We start from the raw sequence: 21665 nt of genomic DNA on the forward strand, positions 1-21665 counted from the left end.
TGTCAGAGGGATGTGAAGAGAGTATTGCCTATTTGAATTCAATGATCTCCTTCTGCAGGGTCTATTTCATAGGCTCTATGTTATCGGTCATAGAGATTCATCTCTTACCTCCCTTTTCAGATCGACGATATACTCTTATATATACCATTACTTCTACTGATTCTCGTTTCAGTACTGGTTTGGCTTTCTACTACATGTAGATGAGTGTCCTGGGGTAAGTAAGTCTTATTTTTGTGACACTCTAAGCTATGGTTGGGCACTTTATATAAAAGTTCTAAATATTTGTGTTTAAACATTTATTTGCCTTGATTCAGGATGTTCAATATTCCTTATTTCAGACAGTCAGTTTCATTATTTGGGATAATGCATTTGAATAATCAATTTTTTCTTACCTTAAAATTTGACTTTTTTCCCTTTGGGCTGTTAGGCTCGCGGGGGCTGAAAATGCTTCATTTTATTGCGTCATTCTTGGCGCTGACTTTTTTGGCACAAAAAAATTTCTTTGTTATTTCCGGCGTCATACTTGTCACCGGAAGTTGCGTCATTTTTGACGTTTTTGTGTCAAAAGTGTCGGCGTTACCGGATGTGGCGTCATTTTTGGCGCTAAAAGCATTTAGGCGCCAAATAATGTGGGCGTCTTTTTTGGCGCTAAAAAATATGGGCGTCATTATTGTCTCCACATTATTTAAGTCTCATTGTTTATTTGCTTCTGGTTGCTAGAAGCTTGTTTACTGGCATTTTTTCCCATTCCTGAAACTGTCATTTAAGGAATTTGAATCAATTTTGCTTTATATGTTGTTTTTTCTATTACATATTGCAAGATGTCTCAGATTGACCCTGAATCAGAAGATACTTCTGGAAAATCGCTGCCTGATGCTGGATCTACCAAAGTTAAGTGTATTTGCTGTAAACTTGTGGTATCTGTTCCTCCAGCTGTTTGTAATGAATGTCATGACAAACTTGTTAATGCAGATAATATTTCCTTTAGTAATGTTACATTGCCTGTTGCTGTTCCATCAACATCTAATACTCAGAGTGTTCCTGTTAACATAAGAGATTTTGTTTCTAAATCCATTAAGAAGGCTATGTCTGTTACTCCTCCTTCTAGTAAACGTAAAAAGTCTTTTAAAACTTCTCATTTTTCAGATGAATTTTTAAATGAACATCATCATTCTGATTCTGATAATGATTCCTCTGGTTCAGAGGATTCTGTTTCAGAGGTTGATGCTGATAAATCTTCATATTTATTCAAAATGGAATTTATTTGTTCTTTACTTAAAGAAGTCTTAATTGCATTAGAAATAGAGGAATCTGGTCCTCTTGATACTAAATCTAAACGTTTAAATAAGGTTTTTAAATCTCCTGTAGTTATTCCAGAAGTTTTTCCTGTCCCTGATGCTATTTCTGAAGTAATCTCCAGGGAATGGAATAATTTGGGTAATTCATTTACTCCTTCTAAACGTTTTAAGCAATTATATCCTGTGCCATCTGACAGATTAGAGTTTTGGGACAAAATCCCTAAGGTTGATGGGGCTATCTCTACTCTTGCTAAACGTACTACTATTCCTACGGCAGATAGTACTTCCTTTAAGGATCCTTTAGATAGGAAAATTGAATCCTTTCTAAGAAAAGCTTACTTATGTTCAGGTAATCTTCTTAGACCTGCTATATCTTTAGTGGATATTGATGCAGCTTCAACTTATTGGTTGGAAGCTTTAGCGCAACAAGTAACAGATCATAATTCTCATAGCATTGTTAATCTTCTTCAACATGCTAATAATTTTATTTGTGATGCCATCTTTGATATCATTAGGGTTGATGTCAGGTATATGTCTCTAGCTATTTTAGCTAGAAGAGCTTTATGGCTTAAAACTTGGAATGCTGATATGTCTTCCAAGTCAACTTTGCTTTCCCTTTCTTTCCAGGGTAATAAATTATTTGGTTCACAGTTGGATTCTATTATTTCAACTGTTACTGGGGGGAAAGGAACTTTTTTACCACAGGATAAAAAATCTAAAGGTAAATTTAGGTCTACTAATCGTTTTCGTTCCTTTCGTCACAATAAGGAACAAAAGCCTGATCCTTCCCCTACAGGAGCGGTATCAGTTTGGAAAACATCTCCAGTCTGGAATAAATCCAAGCCTTTTAGAAAGCCAAAGCCAGCTCCCAAGTCAACATGAAGGTGCGGCCCTCATTCCAGCCCAGCTGGTAGGGGGCAGATTACGATTTTTCAAAGAAATTTGGATCAATTCGATTCACAATCTTTGGATTCAGAACATTGTTTCACAAGGGTACAGAATAGGCTTCAAGATAAGGCCTCCTGCAAGAAGATTTTTTCTTTCCCGTGTCCCAGTAAATCCAGTGAAGGCTCAAGCATTTCTGAAATGTGTTTCAGATCTAGAGTTGGCTGGAGTAATTATGCCAGTTCCAGTTCTGGAACAGGGGCTGGGGTTTTACTCAAATCTCTTCATTGTACCAAAGAAGGAGAATTCCTTCAGACCAGTTCTGGATTTAAAAATATTGAATCATTATGTAAGGATACCAACATTCAAAATGGTAACTATAAGGACTATTCTGCCTTTTGTTCATCAAGGGCATTATATGTCCACAATAGATTTACAGGATGCATATCTGCATATTCCGATTCATCCAGATCACTTTCAGTTTCTGAGATTCTCTTTCCTAGACAAGCATTACCAGTTTGTGGCTCTGCCGTTTGGCCTAGCAACAGCTCCAAGGATTTTTACAAAGGTTCTCGGTGCCCTTCTGTCTGTAATCAGAGAACAGGGTATTGTGGTATTTCCTTATTTGGACGATATCTTGGTACTTGCTCACTCTTCTCATTTAGCAGAATCTCATACGAATCGACTTGTATTGTTTCTTCGAGAACATGGTTGGAGGATCAATTTACCAAAAATTTCATTGATTCCTCAGACAAGGGTAACCTTTTTAGGTTTCCAGATAGATTCAGTGTCCATGACTCTGTCTCTGACAGACAAGAGTCGTCTAAAATTGGTTTCAGCTTGTCGAAACCTTCAGTCTCAATCATTCCCTTCGGTAGCCTTATGCATGGAAATTCTAGGTCTTATGACTGCTGCATCGGACGCGATCCCCTTTGCTCGTTTTCACATGCGACCTCTTCAGCTCTGTATGCTGAACTCGTGGTGCAGGGATTATACAAAGATATCTCAATATCTTTAAAACCGATTGTACGACACTCTCTGACGTGGTGGACAGACCACCATCGTTTAGTTCAGGGGGCTTCTTTTGTTCTTCCGACCTGGACTGTGATTTCAACAGATGCAAGTCTGACAGGTTGGGGAGCTGTTTGGGGGTCTCTGACAGCACAAGGGGTTTGGGAATCTCAGGAGGTGAGATTACCAATCAACATTTTGGAACTCCGTGCAATTTTCAGAGCTCTTCAGTCATGGCCTCTTCTAAAGAGAGAGTCGTTCATTTGTTTTCAGACGGACAATGTCACAACCGTGGCATATGTCAATCATCAAGGAGGGACTCACAGTCCTCTGGCTATGAAAGAAGTATCTCGAATACTGGTATGGGCGGAATCCAACTCCTGTCTAATTTCTGCGATTCATATCCCAGGTATAGACAATTGGGAAGCGGATTATCTCAGTCGCCAAACGTTACATCCGGGCGAATGGTCTCTTCACCCAGAGGTATTTCTTCAGATTGTTCAAATGTGGGGACTTCCAGAAATAGATCTGATGGCTTCTCATCTAAACAAGAAACTTCCCAGGTATCTGTCCAGATCCAGGGATCCTCAGGCGGAGGCAGTGGATGCATTGTCACTTCCTTGGAAGTATCATCCTGCCTATATCTTTCCGCCTCTAGTTCTTCTTCCAAGAGTGATTTCCAAGATTCTAAAGGAGTGCTCGTTTGTTCTGCTGGTGGCTCCAGCATGGCCTCACAGGTTTTGGTATGCGGATCTTGTCCGGATGGCCACTTGCCAACCGTGGACTCTTCCGTTAAGACCAGACCTTCTATCGCAAGGTCCTTTTTTCCATCAGATTCTCAAATCCTTAAATTTGAAGGTATGGAGATTGAACGCTTGATTATCAGTCATAGAGGTTTCTCTGACTCTGTGATTAATACTATGTTACAGGCTCGTAAATCTGTATCTAGGAAGATATATTATCGAGTCTGGAAGATTTACATTTCTTGGTGTTTTTCTCATCATTTTTCTTGGCATTCTTTTAGAATTCCTAGAATTTTACAGTTTCTTCAGGATGGTTTGGATAAAGGTTTGTCTGCAAGTTCCTTGAAAGGACAAATCTCTGCTCTTTCTGTTATTTTCCACAGAAAGATTGCTAATCTTCCTGATATTCATTGTTTTGTACAAGCTTTGGTTCGTATAAAACCTGTTAAGTCAATTTCTCCTCCTTGGAGTTTGAATTTGGTTCTGAGGGCTCTTCAAGCTCCTCCGTTTGAACCTATGCATTCGCTGGACATTAAATTACTTTCTTGGAAAGTTTTGTTTCTTTTGGCCATCTCTTCTGCTAGAAGAGTTTCTGAATTATCTGCTCTTTCTTGTGAGTCTCCTTTTCTGATTTTTCATCAGGATAAGGCGGTGTTGCGAACTTCTTTTAAATTTTTACCTAAGGTTGTGAATTCTAACAACATTAGTAGAGAAATTGTGGTTCCTTCATTGTGTCCTAATCCTAAGAATTCTAAGGAAAGATCATTGCATTCTTTGGATGTAGTTAGAGCTTTGAAATATTATGTTGAAGCTACTAAAAATTTCCGAAAGACTTCTAGTCTATTTGTTATCTTTTCCGGTTCTAGGAAAGGTCAGAAGGCCTCTGCCATTTCTTTGGCGTCTTGGTTAAAGTCTTTGATTCATCATGCTTATGTCGAGTCGGGTAAAACTCCGCCTCAAAGGATTACAGCTCATTCTACTAGGTCAGTTTCTACTTCCTGGGCGTTTAGGAATGAAGCTTCGGTTGATCAGATTTGCAAAGCAGCAACTTGGTCTTCTTTGCATACTTTTACTAAATTCTACCATTTTGATGTGTTTTCTTCTTCTGAAGCAGTTTTTGGTAGAAAAGTACTTCAGGCAGCTGTTTCAGTTTAATTCTTCTGCTTATAATTTCAGTTTTTTTCATTATAAGATTTAAACTTTGTTTTGGGTGTGGATTATTTTCAGCGGAATTGGCTGTCTTTATTTTATCCCTCCCTCTCTAGTGACTCTTGTGTGGAAGATCCACATCTTGGGTATTCATTATCCCATACGTCACTAGCTCATGGACTCTTGCTAATTACATGAAAGAAAACATAATTTATGTAAGAACTTACCTGATAAATTCATTTCTTTCATATTAGCAAGAGTCCATGAGGCCCACCCTTTTTTGTGGTGGTTATGATTTTTTTGTTTAAAGCACAATTATTCCAATTCCTTATTTTTTTATGCTTTCGCACTTTTTTCTTTTCACCCCACTTCTTGGCTATGCGTTAAACTGATTTGTGGGTGTGGTGAGGGGTGTATTTATAGGCATTTTGAGGTTTGGGAAACTTTGCCCCTCCTGGTAGGAATGTATATCCCATACGTCACTAGCTCATGGACACTTGCTAATATGAAAGAAATTAATTTATCAGGTGAGTTCTTACATAAATTATGTTTTTGCTTTATATGTTGTTTTTTCTTTTACATTCTGCAAGATGTCTCAATCTGATCCTGCCTCAAAGTATCTGTTGGAACTTTGCTGCCTGACATCGGTTCTACCAAAGCTAAGTGCATTTGTTGTAAAATTGTGGAGATTATTTCTCCTAATGTCATTTGTATTAGTTGCCATGATAAACTTTTACATGCAGATAGTGTGTCCATCAGTAATAGTACATTGCCGGTTGCAATTCCTTCAACTTCTAATGTACATGATATACCTATGAATTTTAAAGAATTTGTTACTGATTCTATTCAGAAGGCTTTGTCTGCATTTCCACCTTCTAATAAGCGTAAGAGGTCTTTTAAAACTTCTCATAAAGTTGATGAAATTTCAAATGACCAACAACATAATGAATTATCCACCTCTGATGAGGATCTATCTGATTCAGAAGATCCTTCCTCAGATATTGACACTGACAAATCTACTTATTTATTTAAAATGGAGTATATGCGTTCTTTGTTAAAAGAAGTCTTAATTACTTTGGATATTGAGGAAGCTAGTCCTCTTGATATTAAAACCAGTAAACATTTAAATTCTGTTTTTAAACCTCCTGTGGTTACTCCAGAGGTTTTTCTTATTCCTGATGCTATTTCTGATATGATTTCTAAGGAATGGAATAAGCCGGGTACTCCTTTTAATCCTCCTGCAAGGTTTTACAAATTGTATCCTTTACCAGCAATTTCAATAGAGTTTTGGGAAAAGATCCCCAAAGTTGATGGGGCTATTTCTACTCTTGCTAAACAAACCACTATTCCTATGGAAGATAGTACTTCCTTTAAAGATCCTTTAGATAGGAAGCTTGAATCTTATCTAAGGAAAGCCTATTTATATTCAGGTCATCTTCTTAAGCCTGCAATTTCTTTGGCTGATGTTGCAGCTGCTTCAACTTTTTGGTTGGAGAATTTAGCACAGCAAGAATTGGATTCTGACTTATATAGCATTGTTAGTTTACTACAACATGATAATTATTTTATTTGTGATGCAATTTTTTTATATTCTCAAAATTGATGTTAGAAGAGCTAGAAGAGCTTTGTGGCTTAAATCTTGGATTGCTGATATGACATCTAAGTCTAGATTACTATCTCTTTCTTTCCAAGGTAATAATTTATTTGGTTCTCAGTTGGATTCTATTATTTCAACTGTTACTGGGGGGAAGGGAGTTTTTTGCCTCAGGATAAAAAACCTAAGGGTAAATCTAAGGCTTCTAATCGTTTTCGTTCCTTTCGTCAAAATAAGGAACATAAACCTAATCCTCCCCCCAAGGAAACTGTTTCCAATTGGAAGCCTTCCTCAAATTGGAATAAATCCAAGCCTTTTAAGAAACCAAAGTCAGCCCCTAAGTCTGCATGAAGGTGCGGCCCTCATTCCAGCTCAGCTGGTAGGGGGCAGATTAAGGTTTTTCAAGGATTTTTGGGCAAATTCTGTCCAAAATCAATGGATTCAGAGCATTGTCAGGGGTACCGAATAGGATTCAGAGTAAGACCTCCTGTGAGAAGATTTTTTTCTCTCACGCATCCCAGTAAATCCAGTAAAAGCTCAGGCTTTCCTGAAGTGTGTTTCAGACCTGGAGGTTTCAGGGGTAATCATGCCGGTTCCTTTTCAGGAACAAGGTCTGGGGTTTTATTCAAATCTATTCATTGTCCCAAAGAAAGAAAATTCATTCAGACCAGTTCTGGATCTGAAAATTTGGAATAGTTATGTAAGAATACCAACTTTCAAGATCGTGATTATAAGGACTATTCTGCCTTTTGTTCAGCAAGGACATTATATGTCTACAATAGACTTGCAGGATGCTTACCTTCATATTCCGATTCATCCAGAACATTATCAGTTCCTGAGATTCTCTTTTTTAGACAAGCATTACCATTTTGTTGCTCTTCCATTTGACCTAGCAACAGCTCCAAGAATCTTTTCAAAGGTTCTAGGTGCCCTTCTCTCTGTAATCAGAGAACAGGGTATTGCGGCGTTTCCTTATTTGGATGATATTTTGGTACTAGCTCAGTCTTTACGTTCTGCAGAATTTCACACAAATCAACTAGTGTTGTTTCTTCGAAAACATGGTTGGAGGATCAATTTACCAAAAGGTTTCTTGATTCCTCAGACAAGGGTCACCTTTTTAGGTTTCCAGATAGATTCAGTGTCCATGACTCTGTCTCTAACAGACAAGAGACGTTTCAAATTGGTTGCAGCATGTCGGCACCTTCAGTCTCAGTCATTCCCTTCAGTGGCTATGTGCATGGAAGTTTTAGGCCTCATGACTGCAGCATCGGACGCAATTCCTTTTGCTCGTTTTCACATGAGACCTCTCCAGCTTTGTAAGCTGAATCAATGGTGCCGGGATTATACAAAGATATCACAATTAATATCCTTAAATCCCAATGTTCGACACTGCGTTGACACTTCCTTGGTGTTATCAACCTGCTTATATCTTCCCACCTCTAGTTCTTCTTCCAAGATTGATCTCCAAAATCATCATGGAACAATCATTTGTGTTGCTGGTGGCTCCAGCATGGCCCCACAGGTTTTGTTATGCAGATCTTGTTCGGATGTCCAGTTGCCAACCTTGGCCACTTCCGTTAAGGCCGGACCTACTGTCTCAAGGTCCGTTTTTCCATCAGGATCTCAAATCATTAAATTTGAAGGTATGGAAATTGAACGCTTAGTACTAAGTCATAGAGGTTTCTCTGACTCAGTAATTAGTACTATACTAAACAAGCTCGTAAATCTGTCTCTAGGAAGATTTATTATCGAGTTTGGAAGACTTACATTTCATGATGTTCTTCTCATAAATTTTCTTAGCATTCTTTTAGAATTCCTATAATTTTACAGTTTCTCCAGGATGGTTTTGATAGGGGTTTGTCTGCAAGTTCCTTGAAGGGACAAATCTTTGCTCTTTCTGTTTTATTTCACAGAAAGATTGCTACTCTTCCTGATATTCACTGTTTTGGACAGGCTTTAGTTCGTTTTAAGCCTGTCATTAAATCAATTTCTCCTCCTTGGAGTCTTAATTTGGGTTTGAGGGCGTTACAGACTCCTCCATTTCAGCCTATGCACTCTTTGGACATTAAACTACTTTCTTGGGAAGTGTTGTTCCTTTTGGCCATCTCTTCTGCTAGAAGAGTTTCTGAGCTTTCTGCTCTTTCTTGTGAATCTCCTTTTCTGATTTTTCATCAGGATAAGGTGGTTTTGCAGACTTCATTTAAGTTCTGTGAATTCTAACAACATTAGTAGAGAAATTGTTGTCCCTTCCTTGTGTCCTAATCCTAAGAATTCTTTGGAAAAATCCTTACATTCTTTGGATGTGGTGAGAGCTTTAAAATATTATGTTGAGGGGGGACACCCGGGCGGCGGCCATCTTGCAGGTCGCACTGAACTTCAGCTCCTCAAGCTTCTTCTATCTATCTCTGATTTAAAGCAGTATTTTTATTAGTACCCTGCTCTAAATAGTGGAGAGGCTTGTCTGAAGAGGTCTGCTTTCCAGAAACAGGGTTTTGGAGAGGGACCGGGCTTCACTGCCCTCAGAACCGGACTTTTAACTTTGAGGCCTTTCCCTGCTATTGAAGCCTCAGCCTGTCCCCACAACTAGCTGTGCCCTAAGTGCGCAGTCACAAACTAAGCTTTGGATACTATTTTACTACTCTTACATTTTCTTTGTGCATCAACCAGACTCATTTAGAGACATACTTGCACCCTGCTACTAGTGAAAGGGGCGATCAAACGACTCTCTCACCATATCCATGCTCGCAATAGAACTAATGGAGTCTAGTGCTAACTTGTTCCTGAAGGAAGTGATCTGCTTATTAGAGGACCATCATGAGCGCTTATTACAAGCTTGGTCCGCTGAATGGGACACTCTGCGCACGATGGCAAGACAAGCTGGACATCGGCATTCTGAGTCCAGAGACCTACCTGGGAAAGCTAAGGAAGAGTCTAAAAGACAAGTGGATACTCCAGGTCCCGCAGAGCCCTTACCCCAGGAGCGGGCTTCCTCCGAGGCAGTGTTACATTGCCAGACCGGTACTCCGGTTATTGCCTCCTTTGCTGTGGGCGTCTGTCCGGACAAGTTGCTTGATCTGGGAGTGTTTTCAATGGGCTCCTCCGTGAAGCGGCCGATCGCGGGGGGGCTGGTGAGTAAGACCCCGCCTGACAAGTCTGCCATTTTCCCTGATCCCGGGTCGATTCTCCTTAGGCAGAGCTCAATCGGCAAGTTGGAAATGCTTTTAGAGCCATCAGAGGGTTACCGGGCGGCAGTGACTTTATTTGGGGGAGATCCACTCTTGTCAAGGCCCATTCAGTGGGCGGTAAAAAGGCCAGGTGAAATCCTCATCGGTTCCAGGACTATGCAAAAACAGGGGATTGGCTGAAGGACTCCTATATTAAAGCATCTTTCAGAGAAGGCAAAGAAGTTTTAGGTTTAACTCTAATAGTAGTTTGTACTCTTACACTGTTTTATTCTATTTATTATTTTTACTGCTGCCTTCTCTCTTCCCCCCCCCCACCATGATATAATATAAAAAGGTATAAATGTTTGGGGTACGGGAAGTTATATATATATATATACATATTGCCTTTACATACCAAACGGTATTGTGCTGACATTTTACAGACCGGTAGCCCTAGTAATAAATGCTATTATTCTGACTCTCCGTGGAACTATGGTATTCTCTCAGAATGGAGGTTTAATATTTGTTTATTAACTCTTTCCCTGCCTGGGGGTAAAAGGAATGTTTCTGTGATCGCATGCCTTTGTTTGTCAACTAGTGCCGACTCCACCTTAATGAGCCAGATAACACTCGTGTATAGCGCTCACAACAGGTCTAAAGTCCCAGACATAAATACATTGCCCATCTGTTCCTGTGTTTTCCCCTTTATCCAGACTGTTGCATTAACTCTTTCCCTGCCTTCCTCAGACTGTTTGGCCTTTCAGCCTTAACGGCCAGTATAATGTTAAATTTGTGTAATGGAGGCTATCACTCTGACACTCCGTAGAACTAATGTATTGTTGTTGGGATAGCAAACGCTTGTTTGTCAACTGGTGCCAACCCACCCTAATGAGCCTAAAGTCCCAGATATACATGCAGTGTCCGTCTGCATATGTGCTTTCCCCTCTATCTAGATTGTTCAAATATTGCCAATGTCAGCCCCCCTTGCTTTTGTTTTTGGTTGGTGTATTTATCTCATTGAGAGCACACCAACCAACCCATATAATTACTCTCAGCAACTCACTTATATATTTCCTGGTGCTACCCCTTTATAAGAAAAAATTATAACTGGTGCTTGTTCAAGTAATTCATTTATTATGTTAGTGTTGATCACCGACCATTTCCCATTATATCCTGGGTCCATGAGTGGCCCATTTTTCATGTTTTCCTCTCCCCCAAGGCCCCCTGTTGCTGCATAGTTATTTTTCAGGAGGTCCAAGAGTGGCCTTTATATCTCTCTGGGGGCAGGTGTCATGTCTTTAAGTCAATATATTTTAATGGGGATGCTTTATAACAGAAAACATGAGGTTGAAATGTATGGCATGATTATACCTGGTGACAATGAGTATATTAATGTTTTTCTTTTTTTTTACTTATATTATTTTCCCAGTGTTAATATAGTTCTTTTCTGTACTTACATGTCATGCAAATTATTGCTTGAATTGTTAAATTACGCATTATACCTCAATAAAAAAAAAAAAAAAAAAATTATGTTGAAGCTACTAAAGATTTCAGAAAGACTTCTAGTCTATTTGTTATCTTTTCTGGTTCTAGGAAAGGTCAGAAGGTTTCTGCTATTTCCTTGGCTTCTTGGTTAAAGCTTTTGATACATCAAGCTTATTTAGAGTCGGGTCAGGCCCCGCCTCAGAGAATTACAGCTCATTCTACTAGATCAGTCTCCACTTTGTGGGCTTTTAAGAATGAAGCTTCAGTCGATCAGATTTGCAAAGCGGCAACTTGGTCCTCTTTGCATACATTTACTAAATTCTACCGTTTCGATGTATTTGCTTCTTCAGAAGCAGTTTTTGGTAGAAAAGTTCTTCAGGCAGCTGTTTCAGTTTGATTGTTCTGCTGATGTTTTAAGTTTTTATTTTCTTCATGAGAATAACTTATATTTTGGGTTGTGGATTAATTTTTCAGCATATGGCTGTTGTTTATTTTTATCCCCCCCTCTCTAGTGACTCTTGTGTGGAGTTCCACATCTTGGGTATTTGATATCCCATACGTCACTAGCTCATAGACTCTTGCCAATTACATGAAAGAAAACATAATTTATGTAAGAACTTACCTGATAAATTCATTTCTTTCATATTGGCAAGAGTCCATGAGGCCCACCCTTTTTTATGGGGGTTATGATTTTTTGGCATAAAGCAGTTATTTCCAGATTCCTTTGTTGATGCTTTTTACTCCTTTCTTTATCACCCCACTACTTGGCTATTCGTTAAACTGAATTGTGGGTGTGGTGAGGGGTGTATTTTGTAGGCATTTTGAGGTTTGGGAAACTTTGCCCCTCCTGGTAGGATTGTATATCCCATACGTCCCTAGCTCATAGACTCTTGCCAATATGAAAGAAATTAATTTATCAGGTAAATTCTTACATGAATTATGTTTTCTCAGAGTTGAGAGGAGGTTGGGTGAAGGTAATTTCTTTCATAATGGGGAAGAATTGAGGAGGGTTCTGCTGGCTGCCAGGTAGGGGCGAATTAAATGAGAAGGAACCACTGGATGTTATGCATAGGGAAACTTGGTCCAGGTGTGATGTTGGAGGGAGAGGGGGTGAAGGTTCTAGTTGCAATGAGGTGGTTAGAGAGTTGATGGGAAGCGACTGGCTAAAGAGAAGTATGGCAGTCATGTGTAAGGAAGAGCATCTTTTATTTTAAATGTTTCCTTCAGATATTTGATGTATCTTAAACGTGCATGCATCTTATATGCAAAAAGAAAACAGGCATCTATGCTTTTCACAATAGACAGACTACAGCAACTTATGACTCACTTGTCATTTAGGCAATTTCTAATGGCAATTAGAATGGGGTCCCAAAGACTGGGGACTAATCTGATGCGGGCTGTGACTCAGAGAGGGGAGGGCCTGCTGGACCAGGATTCTGAGTTAGTTTCTGTATTTACTTATTTATTATAATTTTCTCCAACATAGGTGTGTCCGGTCCACGGCGTCATCCTTACTTGTGGGATATTCTCTTCCCCAACAGGAAATGGCAAAGAGCCCAGCAAAGCTGGTCACATGATCCCTCCTAGGCTCCGCCTACCCCAGTCATTCTCTTTGCCGTTGTACAGGCAACATCTCCACGGAGATGGCTTAGAGTTTTTTAGTGTTTAACTGTAGTTTTTATTATTCAATCAAGAGTTTGTTATTTTAAAATAGTGCTGGTATGTACTATTTACTCTGAAACAGAAAAGAGATGAAGATTTCTGTTTGTATGAGGAAAATGATTTTAGCAACCGTTACTAAAATCCATGGCTGTTCCACACAGGACTGTTGAGAGGAATTAACTTCAGTTGGGGGAACAGTGAGCAGTCTTTTGCTGCTTGAGGTATGACACATTCTAACAAGACGATGTAATGCTGGAAGCTGTCATTTTCCCTATGGGATCCGGTAAGCCATTTTTATTCAGACAGTAAATAAGGGCTTCACAAGGGCTTATTAAGACTGTAGACATTTTCTGGGCTAAATCGATCATATTTACACATATTTAGCCTTGAGGAATCATTTAATCTGGGTATTTTTTGTATAATAATATCGGCAGGCACTGTTTTAGACACCTTATTCTATAGGGGCTTTCCCTAATCATAGTCAGAGCCTCATTTTCGCGCCGGTATGGCGCACTTGTTTTTGAGAACAGCATGACATGCAGCTGCATGTGTGTGGAGCTCTGATACATAGAAAAGTCTTTCTGAAGGCATCATTTGGTATCGTATTCCCCTTTGGGCTCGGTTGGGTCTCAGCAAAGCAGATTCCAGGGACTGTAAAGGGGTTAAATATAAAAACGGCTCCGGTTCCGTTATTTTAAGGGTTAAAGCTTCCAAATTTGGTGTGCAATACTTTTAAGGCTTTAAGACACTGTGGTGAAATTTTGGTGAATTTTGAACAATTCCTTCATACTTTTTCGCAATTGCAGTAATAAAGTGTGTTCAGTTTAAAATTTAAAGTGACAGTAACGGTTTTATTTTAAAACGTTTTTTGTGCTTTGTTATCAAGTTTATGCCTGTTTAACATGTCTGAACTACCAGATAGATTGTGTTCTGACTGTGGGGAAGCCAAGGTTCCTTCTCATTTAAATAGATGTGATTTATGTCATAAAAAATTTAGTAAAAATGATGCCCAAGATGATTCCTCAAGTGAGGGGAGTAAGCATGGTACTGCATCATCCCCTCCTTCGTCTACACTAGTCTTGCCCATACAGGAGGCCCCTAGTACATCTAGCGCGCCAATACTCCTTACTATGCAACAATTAACGGCTGTAATGGATAATTCTATCAAAAACATTTTAGCCAATATGCCCACTTATCAGCGAAAGCGCGACTGCTCTGTTTTAGAAAATACTGAAGAGCATGAGGACGCTGATGATATTGTTTCTGAAGGGCCCCTACACCAGTCTGAGGGGGCCAGGGAGGTTTTGTCTGAGGGAGAAATTTCAGATTCAGGAAAAATTTCTCAACAAGCTGAACCTGATGTGATTACTTTTAAATTTAAGTTGGAACATCTCCGCGCTCTGCTTAAGGAGGTGTTATCCAATTTGGATGATTGTGATTATCTGGTCATTCCAGAAACACTATGTAAAATGGACAAGTTCCTAGAGGCCCCGGGGCCCCCCGAAGCTTTTCCTATACCCAAGCGGGTGGCGTACATTGTTAATAAAGAATGGGACAGGCCCGGTATACCTTTCGTACCTCCCCCCATATTTAAAAAATTGTTTCCTATAGTCGACCCCAGAAAGGACTTATGGCAGACAGTCCCCAAGGTCGAGGGGGCGGTTTCTACTCTAAACAAGCGCACCACTATACCCATAGAAGATAGTTGTGCTTTCCAAGATCCTATGGATAAAAAATTAGAAGGTTTGCTAAAAAACATGTTTGTTCAGCAAGGTTACCTTCTACAACCAATTGCATGCATTGTCCCTGTCACTACAGCCGCGTGTTTCTGGTTCAATGAGCTAGAAAAGGCGATTATTAGTAATTCTTCTTCTTATGAGGAGATTATGGACAGAATTCGTGCTCTTAAATTGGCTAATTCTTTCACCCTAGACGCCACCTTGCAATTGGCTAGGTTAGCGGCGAAAAATTCTGGGTTTGCTATTGTGGCGCGCAGAGCGCTTTGGTTAAAATCTTGGTCAGCGGATGCGTCTTCCAAGAACAAATTGTTTGACATTCCTTTCAAGGGGAAAACACTGTTTGGCCCTGACTTGAAAGAGATTATCTCTGATTTCACTGGGGGCAAGGGCCACGCCCTTCCTCAGGATAGGTCTTTCAAGGCCAAAAATAAACCTAATTTTCGTCCCTTTCGCAGAAACGGACCAGCCCCAAGTGCTACGTCCTCTAAGCAGGAGGGTAATACTTCTCAAGCCAATCCAGCCTGGAGACCAATGCAAGGCTGGAACAAAGGAAAGCAGGCCAAGAAACCTGCCACTGCTCCCAAGACAGCATGAGATGCGGGCCCCCGATCCGGGACCGGATTTGGTGGGGGGCAGACTCTCTCTCTTCACTCAGGCTTGGGCAAGAGATGTTCTGGATCCTTGGGCGCTAGAAATAGTCTCCCAAGGTTATCTTCTGGAAGTGATTCATCCTGTTCCATTAAAAGAACGAGGGATGGGGTTCTACTCCAATCTGTTCGTAGTTCCCAAAAAAGAGGGAACGTTCAGACCAATCTTAGATCTCAAGATCCTAAACAAGTTTCTCAAGGTTCCATCGTCCAAAATGGAAACCATTCGAACAATCCTTCCATCCAGGAAGGTCAATTCTTGACCACGGTGGATTTAAAGGATGCGTATCTACATATTCCTGTCCACAAGGAACATCATCGGTTCCTAAGGTTCGCATTCCTGGACAAGCATTACCAGTTCGTGGCGCTTCCTTTCGGATTAGCCACTGCTCCAAGGATTTTCACAAAGGTTCTAGGGTCCCTTCTGGCGGTGCTAAGACCAAGGGGCATTGCTGTAGTACCTTACTTGGACGACATTCTGATTCAAGCGTCGTCCCTTCCTCAAGTAAAGGCTCACACGGACATAGTCCTGGCCTTTCTCAGATCTCACGGATGGAAAGTGAACGTGGAAAAGAGTTCTCTATCTCCGTCGACAAGAGTTTCCTTCTTGGGAACAATAATAGACTCCTTAGAAATGAGGATTTTTCTGACAGAGACCAGAAAAACAAAACTTCTAAACTCTTGTCGGATACTTCATTCCGTTCCTCTTCCTTCCATAGCGCAGTGCATGGAAGTGATAGGTTGGATGGTAGCGGCAATGGACATAGTTCCTTTTGCGCGCATTCATCTAAGACCATTACAACTGTGTATGCTCAGTCAGTGGAATGGGGACTATACAGACTTGTCTCCGAAGATACAAGTAAATCAGAGGACCAGAGACTCACTCCGTTGGTGGCTGTCCCTGGACAACCTGTCACAAGGGGTGACCTCCCGCAGACCAGAGTGGGTCATTGTCACGACCGACGCCAGTCTGATGGGCTGGGGCGCGGTCTGGGGATCCCTGAAAGCTCAGGGTCTTTGGTCTCGGGAAGAATCTCTTCTACCGATAAATATTCTGGAACTGAGAGCGATATTCAATGCTCTCAAGGCTTGGCCTCAGCTAGCGAGGGCCAAGTTCATACGGTTTCAATCAGACAACATGACGACTGTTGCGTACATCAACCATCAGGGGGGAACAAGGAGTTCCCTGGCGATGGAAGAAGTGACCAAAATCATTCAATGGGCGGAGACTCGCTCCTGCCACCTGTCTGCAATCCACATCCCAGGAGTGGAAAATTGGGAAGCGGATTTTCTGAGTCGTCAGACGTTGCATCCGGGGGAGTGGGAACTCCATCCGGAAATCTTTGCCCAGATCACTCAACTGTGGGGCATTCCAGACATGGATCTGATGGCCTCTCGTCAGAACTTCAAGGTTCCTTGCTACGGGTCCAGATCCAGGAATCCCAAGGCGACTCTAGTAGATGCACTAGTAGCACCTTGGACCTTCAAACTAGCTTATGTATTCCCGCCGTTTCCTCTCATCCCCAGGCTGGTAGCCAGGATCAATCAGGAGAGGGCGTCGGTGATCTTGATAGCTCCTGCGTGGCCACGCAGGACTTGGTATGCAGATCTGGTGAATATGTCATCGGCTCCACCATGGAAGCTACCTTTGAGACGAGACCTTCTTGTTCAAGGTCCGTTCGAACATCCGAATCTGGTCCCACTCCAGCTGACTGCTTGGAGATTGAACGCTTGATCTTATCAAAGCGAGGGTTCTCAGATTCTGTTATTGATACTCTTGTTCAGGCCAGAAAGCCTGTAACTAGAAAAATTTACCACAAAATATGGAAAAAATATATCTGTTGGTGTGAATCTGAAGGATTCCCTTGGGACAAGGTAAAGATTCCTAGGATTCTATCCTTTCTTCAAGAAGGATTGGAGAAAGGATTATCTGCAAGTTCCTTGAAGGGACAGATTTCTGCCTTGTCTGTGTTACTTCACAAAAAGCTGGCAGCTGTGCCAGATGTTCAAGCCTTTGTTCAGGCTCTGGTTAGAATCAAGCCTGTTTACAAACCTTTGACTCCTCCTTGGAGTCTCAACTTAGTTCTTTCAGTTCTTCAGGGGGTTCCGTTTGAACCCTTACATTCCGTTGATACAATTTCTTCTGCTAGAAGAGTTTCAGAATTATCTGCTCTGCAGTGTTCTCCTCCTTATCTGGTGTTCCATGCAGATAAGGTGGTTTTACGTACTAAACCTGGTTTTCTTCCAAAAGTTGTTTTTAACAAAAACATTAACCAGGAGATAGTCGTGCCTTCTTTGTGTCCGAAACCAGTTTCGAAGAAGGAACGTTTGTTGCACAATTTGGATGTTGTTCGCGCTCTAAAATTCTATTTAGATGCTACAAAGGATTTTAGACAAACATCTTCCTTGTTTGTTGTTTATTCTGGTAAAAGGAGAGGTCAAAAAGCAACTTCTACCTCTCTCTCTTTTTGGATTAAAAGCATCATCAGATTGGCTTACGGGACTGCCGGACGGCAGCCTCCTGAAAGAATCACAGCTCATTCCACTAGGGCTGTGGCTTCCACATGGGCCTTCAAGAACGAGGCTTCTGTTGATCAGATATGTAGGGCAGCGACTTGGTCTTCACTGCACACTTTTACCAAATTTTACAAGTTTGATACTTTTGCTTCTTCTGAGGCTATTTTTTGGGAGAAAGGTTTGCAAGCCGTGGTGCCTTCCATTTAGGTGACCTGATTTGCTCCCTCCCTTCATCCGTGTCCTAAAGCTTTGGTATTGGTTCCCACAAGTAAGGATGACGCCGTGGACCGGACACACCTATGTTGGAGAAAACAGAATTTATGTTTACCTGATAAATTACTTTCTCCAACGGTGTGTCCGGTCCACGGCCCGCCCTGGTTTTTTAATCAGGTCTGATAATTTATTTTCTTTAACTACAGTCACCACGGTATCATATGGTTTCTCCTATGCAAATATTCCTCCTTAACGTCGGTCGAATGACTGGGGTAGGCGGAGCCTAGGAGGGATCATGTGACCAGCTTTGCTGGGCTCTTTGCCATTTCCTGTTGGGGAAGAGAATATCCCACAAGTAAGGATGACGCCGTGGACCGGACACACCGTTGGAGAAAGTAATTTATCAGGTAAACATAAATTCTGTTTTTTATTTTTTTTAATCATCTATTTGAACTCCTGTACTTCGAGGTGTGAGATAAAGTCGCTGCTGAAATGCAGAAAATATTGTTGTAATTAAATTCTTATCTGTGCTCAGACAAGAATATAAAGTTTAAAAGTAGAGTTTAACTGTTTTAAATTTACATGTCATATTTCTGCTTGACTTATTTTGATTAAAACAAACCTAAAATTAAAATTCTATTTTTCAGCATTTTGTCAGTGAACGCAAATACGATGAGGAGTTGGGCCGAGTTGCACGGTTCACTGCAGATTTAGAGACTCTGAAGAAGAGCATGGAGACGTTTGGTCAAGGTTAGTGTCTAACACCTTTAATTGCCATTGTGTAACAGACATACTTAGGTACACGTTTGACAGAGACATTCTAGTCTACAATGAAATGCTTTATTTCTTTCCAAAGACGGGAGAGTCCACAACTTCATTAATTACTGTTGGGAATATCAACACCTGGCCACCAAGTGGAGGCAAAGACACCCAAGCCTAAGGCTATAAATAACCCTCCCACTTCCTCCGTACCCCCAGTCATTCTTTGCCTTTCGTCACTATAGGAGGATGACAGAGAGGGTGTTAAGAAGAAATAGAAGATAAAGTCCTCTAATGGGTATTTTCCCTTCAAGACAGGACTGGGGTTATGGAGTAACCATGTAATTCTCTCAGTGAGAGTTGTGGTAAAAGTTAGTTACTAGATGTCACAGGGAAGTTCTCTGTCCTCTATCTGGTATTTTAGTACTAACACCCACTTGAGCATCCAGTGTTAGTGTTTTACACTGCTTTCCCCTTCTCTCGGGTCCCTGTCAGAAGTGAAGAGAGATGCTGTCAAACCTAGAGGTGCTGTTTCTGCTCCACAGCACAGACTGTGGAGGGTAAGTCCTTATTTTATTTATATGGGGGATTTAGGCCCAGTGGACTATATGATACCCCTTATAAATAGGACTGCTTTTAGATCAGTGTGATTCTAGTTTTTCCTCTATCCGGATCTGGGGACACTTAGATTTACTCCGGTAAGGAGGTTATTAATTGGGCAGATTGGGGTCTCATATGTGCTGTTTAGCTCCTTTAGCCAACCGGAGCACTTGTGAGGGATATTTTAAGAGAGGTACTTTATTACGGCTCATGAGGGACATTTTTATTATATTGAGAGAGCAGAAGCGCTACACATCTGTTAATTAACTTTGCACGCTTTTCCTCCGTCAAGGGGGGGTGTTTTCCTGGTTTGCGGTCACATGACCGGGTGCAGTCGGCTAGTCAGAACTGCATGAGAACTGGACTGCAGATTCTCAGCTCTGCTCCTTCGTTCAGGGGAAGGAAACCTCACATCCTGGTCTTTAGGTGGTGGTTAGACTGCATTGCAGAGGTGCCTTTTTAGATAATAAACTGGTGTGTGTTTTATTCATTCATGGTTGAGACCGCAACACCCATTACTCGGATATTAACCCCACTGAGGGTTCTCCTATCACTGTATCAAATTCTTGTTTATATTGCGAGAAGAATAGGGTTTGCCCTCCTGCACAATTCTGCTCTCATTGCCTAAGTTTGGTATTAAAAGCCAAGAAGGGGTTTAAGTCGGTTCCGCGTCCCCCCCCTCTGGAATTTTTTTTTTATCTGAGCCTTCCACCTCTTAGGAGTCTATTGTCCAGGAAATGCCGGTTCTTTTACAGCAGTCCCCTTTTTATCCTAACTCACAAGCAGTGCCCCACGGCACACCTTTACCTCCTGTTGGAACTATTTATTTTTTTACCAGTGGATTTTGCTTCACAACTACAATCTGCAGTTTCAGCTGCGCTTAATGCTATTCCTATCTCTGGTAAATGCAAGAGAAAGGTTAATCATATTTCTACTGATTTAGGGCTTAATCCTTCTATTCAGTCTGAGTTGGCAAGTTTGTCTCACCCCTCTGAGGAAAATTTGACTTTGATAACCTCTGAGTTTGAACTTTCAGAATCAGAGATTACAGAATGTTCCAACACATGGGTCTTCTCTTTCAGCCTGCAGCAGCAGTGGCTTTGCTCGCATGTGCTGTAACATACTGGTGTGACTTCTTATCTGAGTTAATTGTTGTGGAATCTCCTCTAGAGGAGATCCACAACCGAATCAAGGCTTTCAAGATAGCAAATTCCTTCATCTGCGACACTAACATGCAGATTATCCGCCTGAACGCTAAATCCTCTGGCTTCGCTGTCCTATCTTGCAGGACACTTTGGTTAAAGTCATGGTCAGCATATATGGTTTCCAAGACTAGACTACTTTCTTTACCTTTCAAGGGAAAGATCTTGTTTGGTCCACGTCTGGACTCCATCATTTCCACAGTTACTGGAGGAATGGGAGACTTCCTTCCTCAGGATAAAAAGGCGAGAGCAAGTCTACATGAAGGAGCGGCCCCCGATCCAGTACTGGATCATGTAGAGGGTAGACTGTCTTTTTTTCTCTGAGGCTTAGGTTCAGAACGTTCAGGATCCCTGGTTACTAGAAGTCTCTCAGGGATACAGGATAGGGTTAAAATCTCGCCCCCCCCAAGGAGCAGATTTCTACTGTCAAGACTGTCCACAAGGCCAGCAAAGAGGGCAGCCTTCTTAGATTGTGTACAAGAACTTTCCTCCATGGGAGTGAACATCCAAGTGCCCAAGTCAGAAAGAGGTCTAGGTTTTTGCTCAAAATTTTTTGTGGTCCCCAAAAAAGAAGGGAACCTTTTCGTCCAATACTGGACTTAAAATGCCTCAACAAGTTTCTCATTCCAATTGTTCAAGATGGAGACTATCCGGTCCATTCTTCCCTTGATCCGGAAGGGTCAGTTCATGACTACAATCGGTCTAAAGCAGAGGTCGCCAACCAGTGGTCCGTGGACCAGAAGATGATGGTGGTCCTTGACACCATCAAGCAGGAATTCATCTCCTCTGATGGTGTCACCCCCGTCGTGCCACAACTCCCTACAGTGCCTGGACATTGAAAACCGACAGAGGAGGAGCTAAATTGCAATCTCCCTATGAACGTTGCATAGTACTGCGCAACTTGCGTAGCTGTATTGTATTTTCAACTCCCCTCGTCTGGCACGCTGCTCAGAGGAAAATGCTTCCATTCTAAAGCCAGCAGAGGTTGGTATAGTCT

The 21665-nt window shown here is 41.4% G+C and overlaps 1 protein-coding gene across 1 annotated transcript in view; it reads left to right on the forward strand.

Annotated features, from left to right (window-relative positions):
* Positions 1–21665, forward strand: part of SPATS2 (spermatogenesis associated serine rich 2) — a 941596-nt gene that overhangs the window by 863056 nt on the left and 56875 nt on the right. Inside the window, exon 10 of the mRNA XM_053705505.1 lies at positions 18755–18857. Coding sequence (XP_053561480.1) covers positions 18755–18857 — 103 coding nt within the window. The remainder of the gene's footprint in view (positions 1–18754; positions 18858–21665) is intronic.

The sequence above is a fragment of the Bombina bombina genome, chromosome 3, assembly GCF_027579735.1.
Source record: "Bombina bombina isolate aBomBom1 chromosome 3, aBomBom1.pri, whole genome shotgun sequence".
Lineage (NCBI taxonomy): Eukaryota > Metazoa > Chordata > Amphibia > Anura > Bombinatoridae > Bombina > Bombina bombina.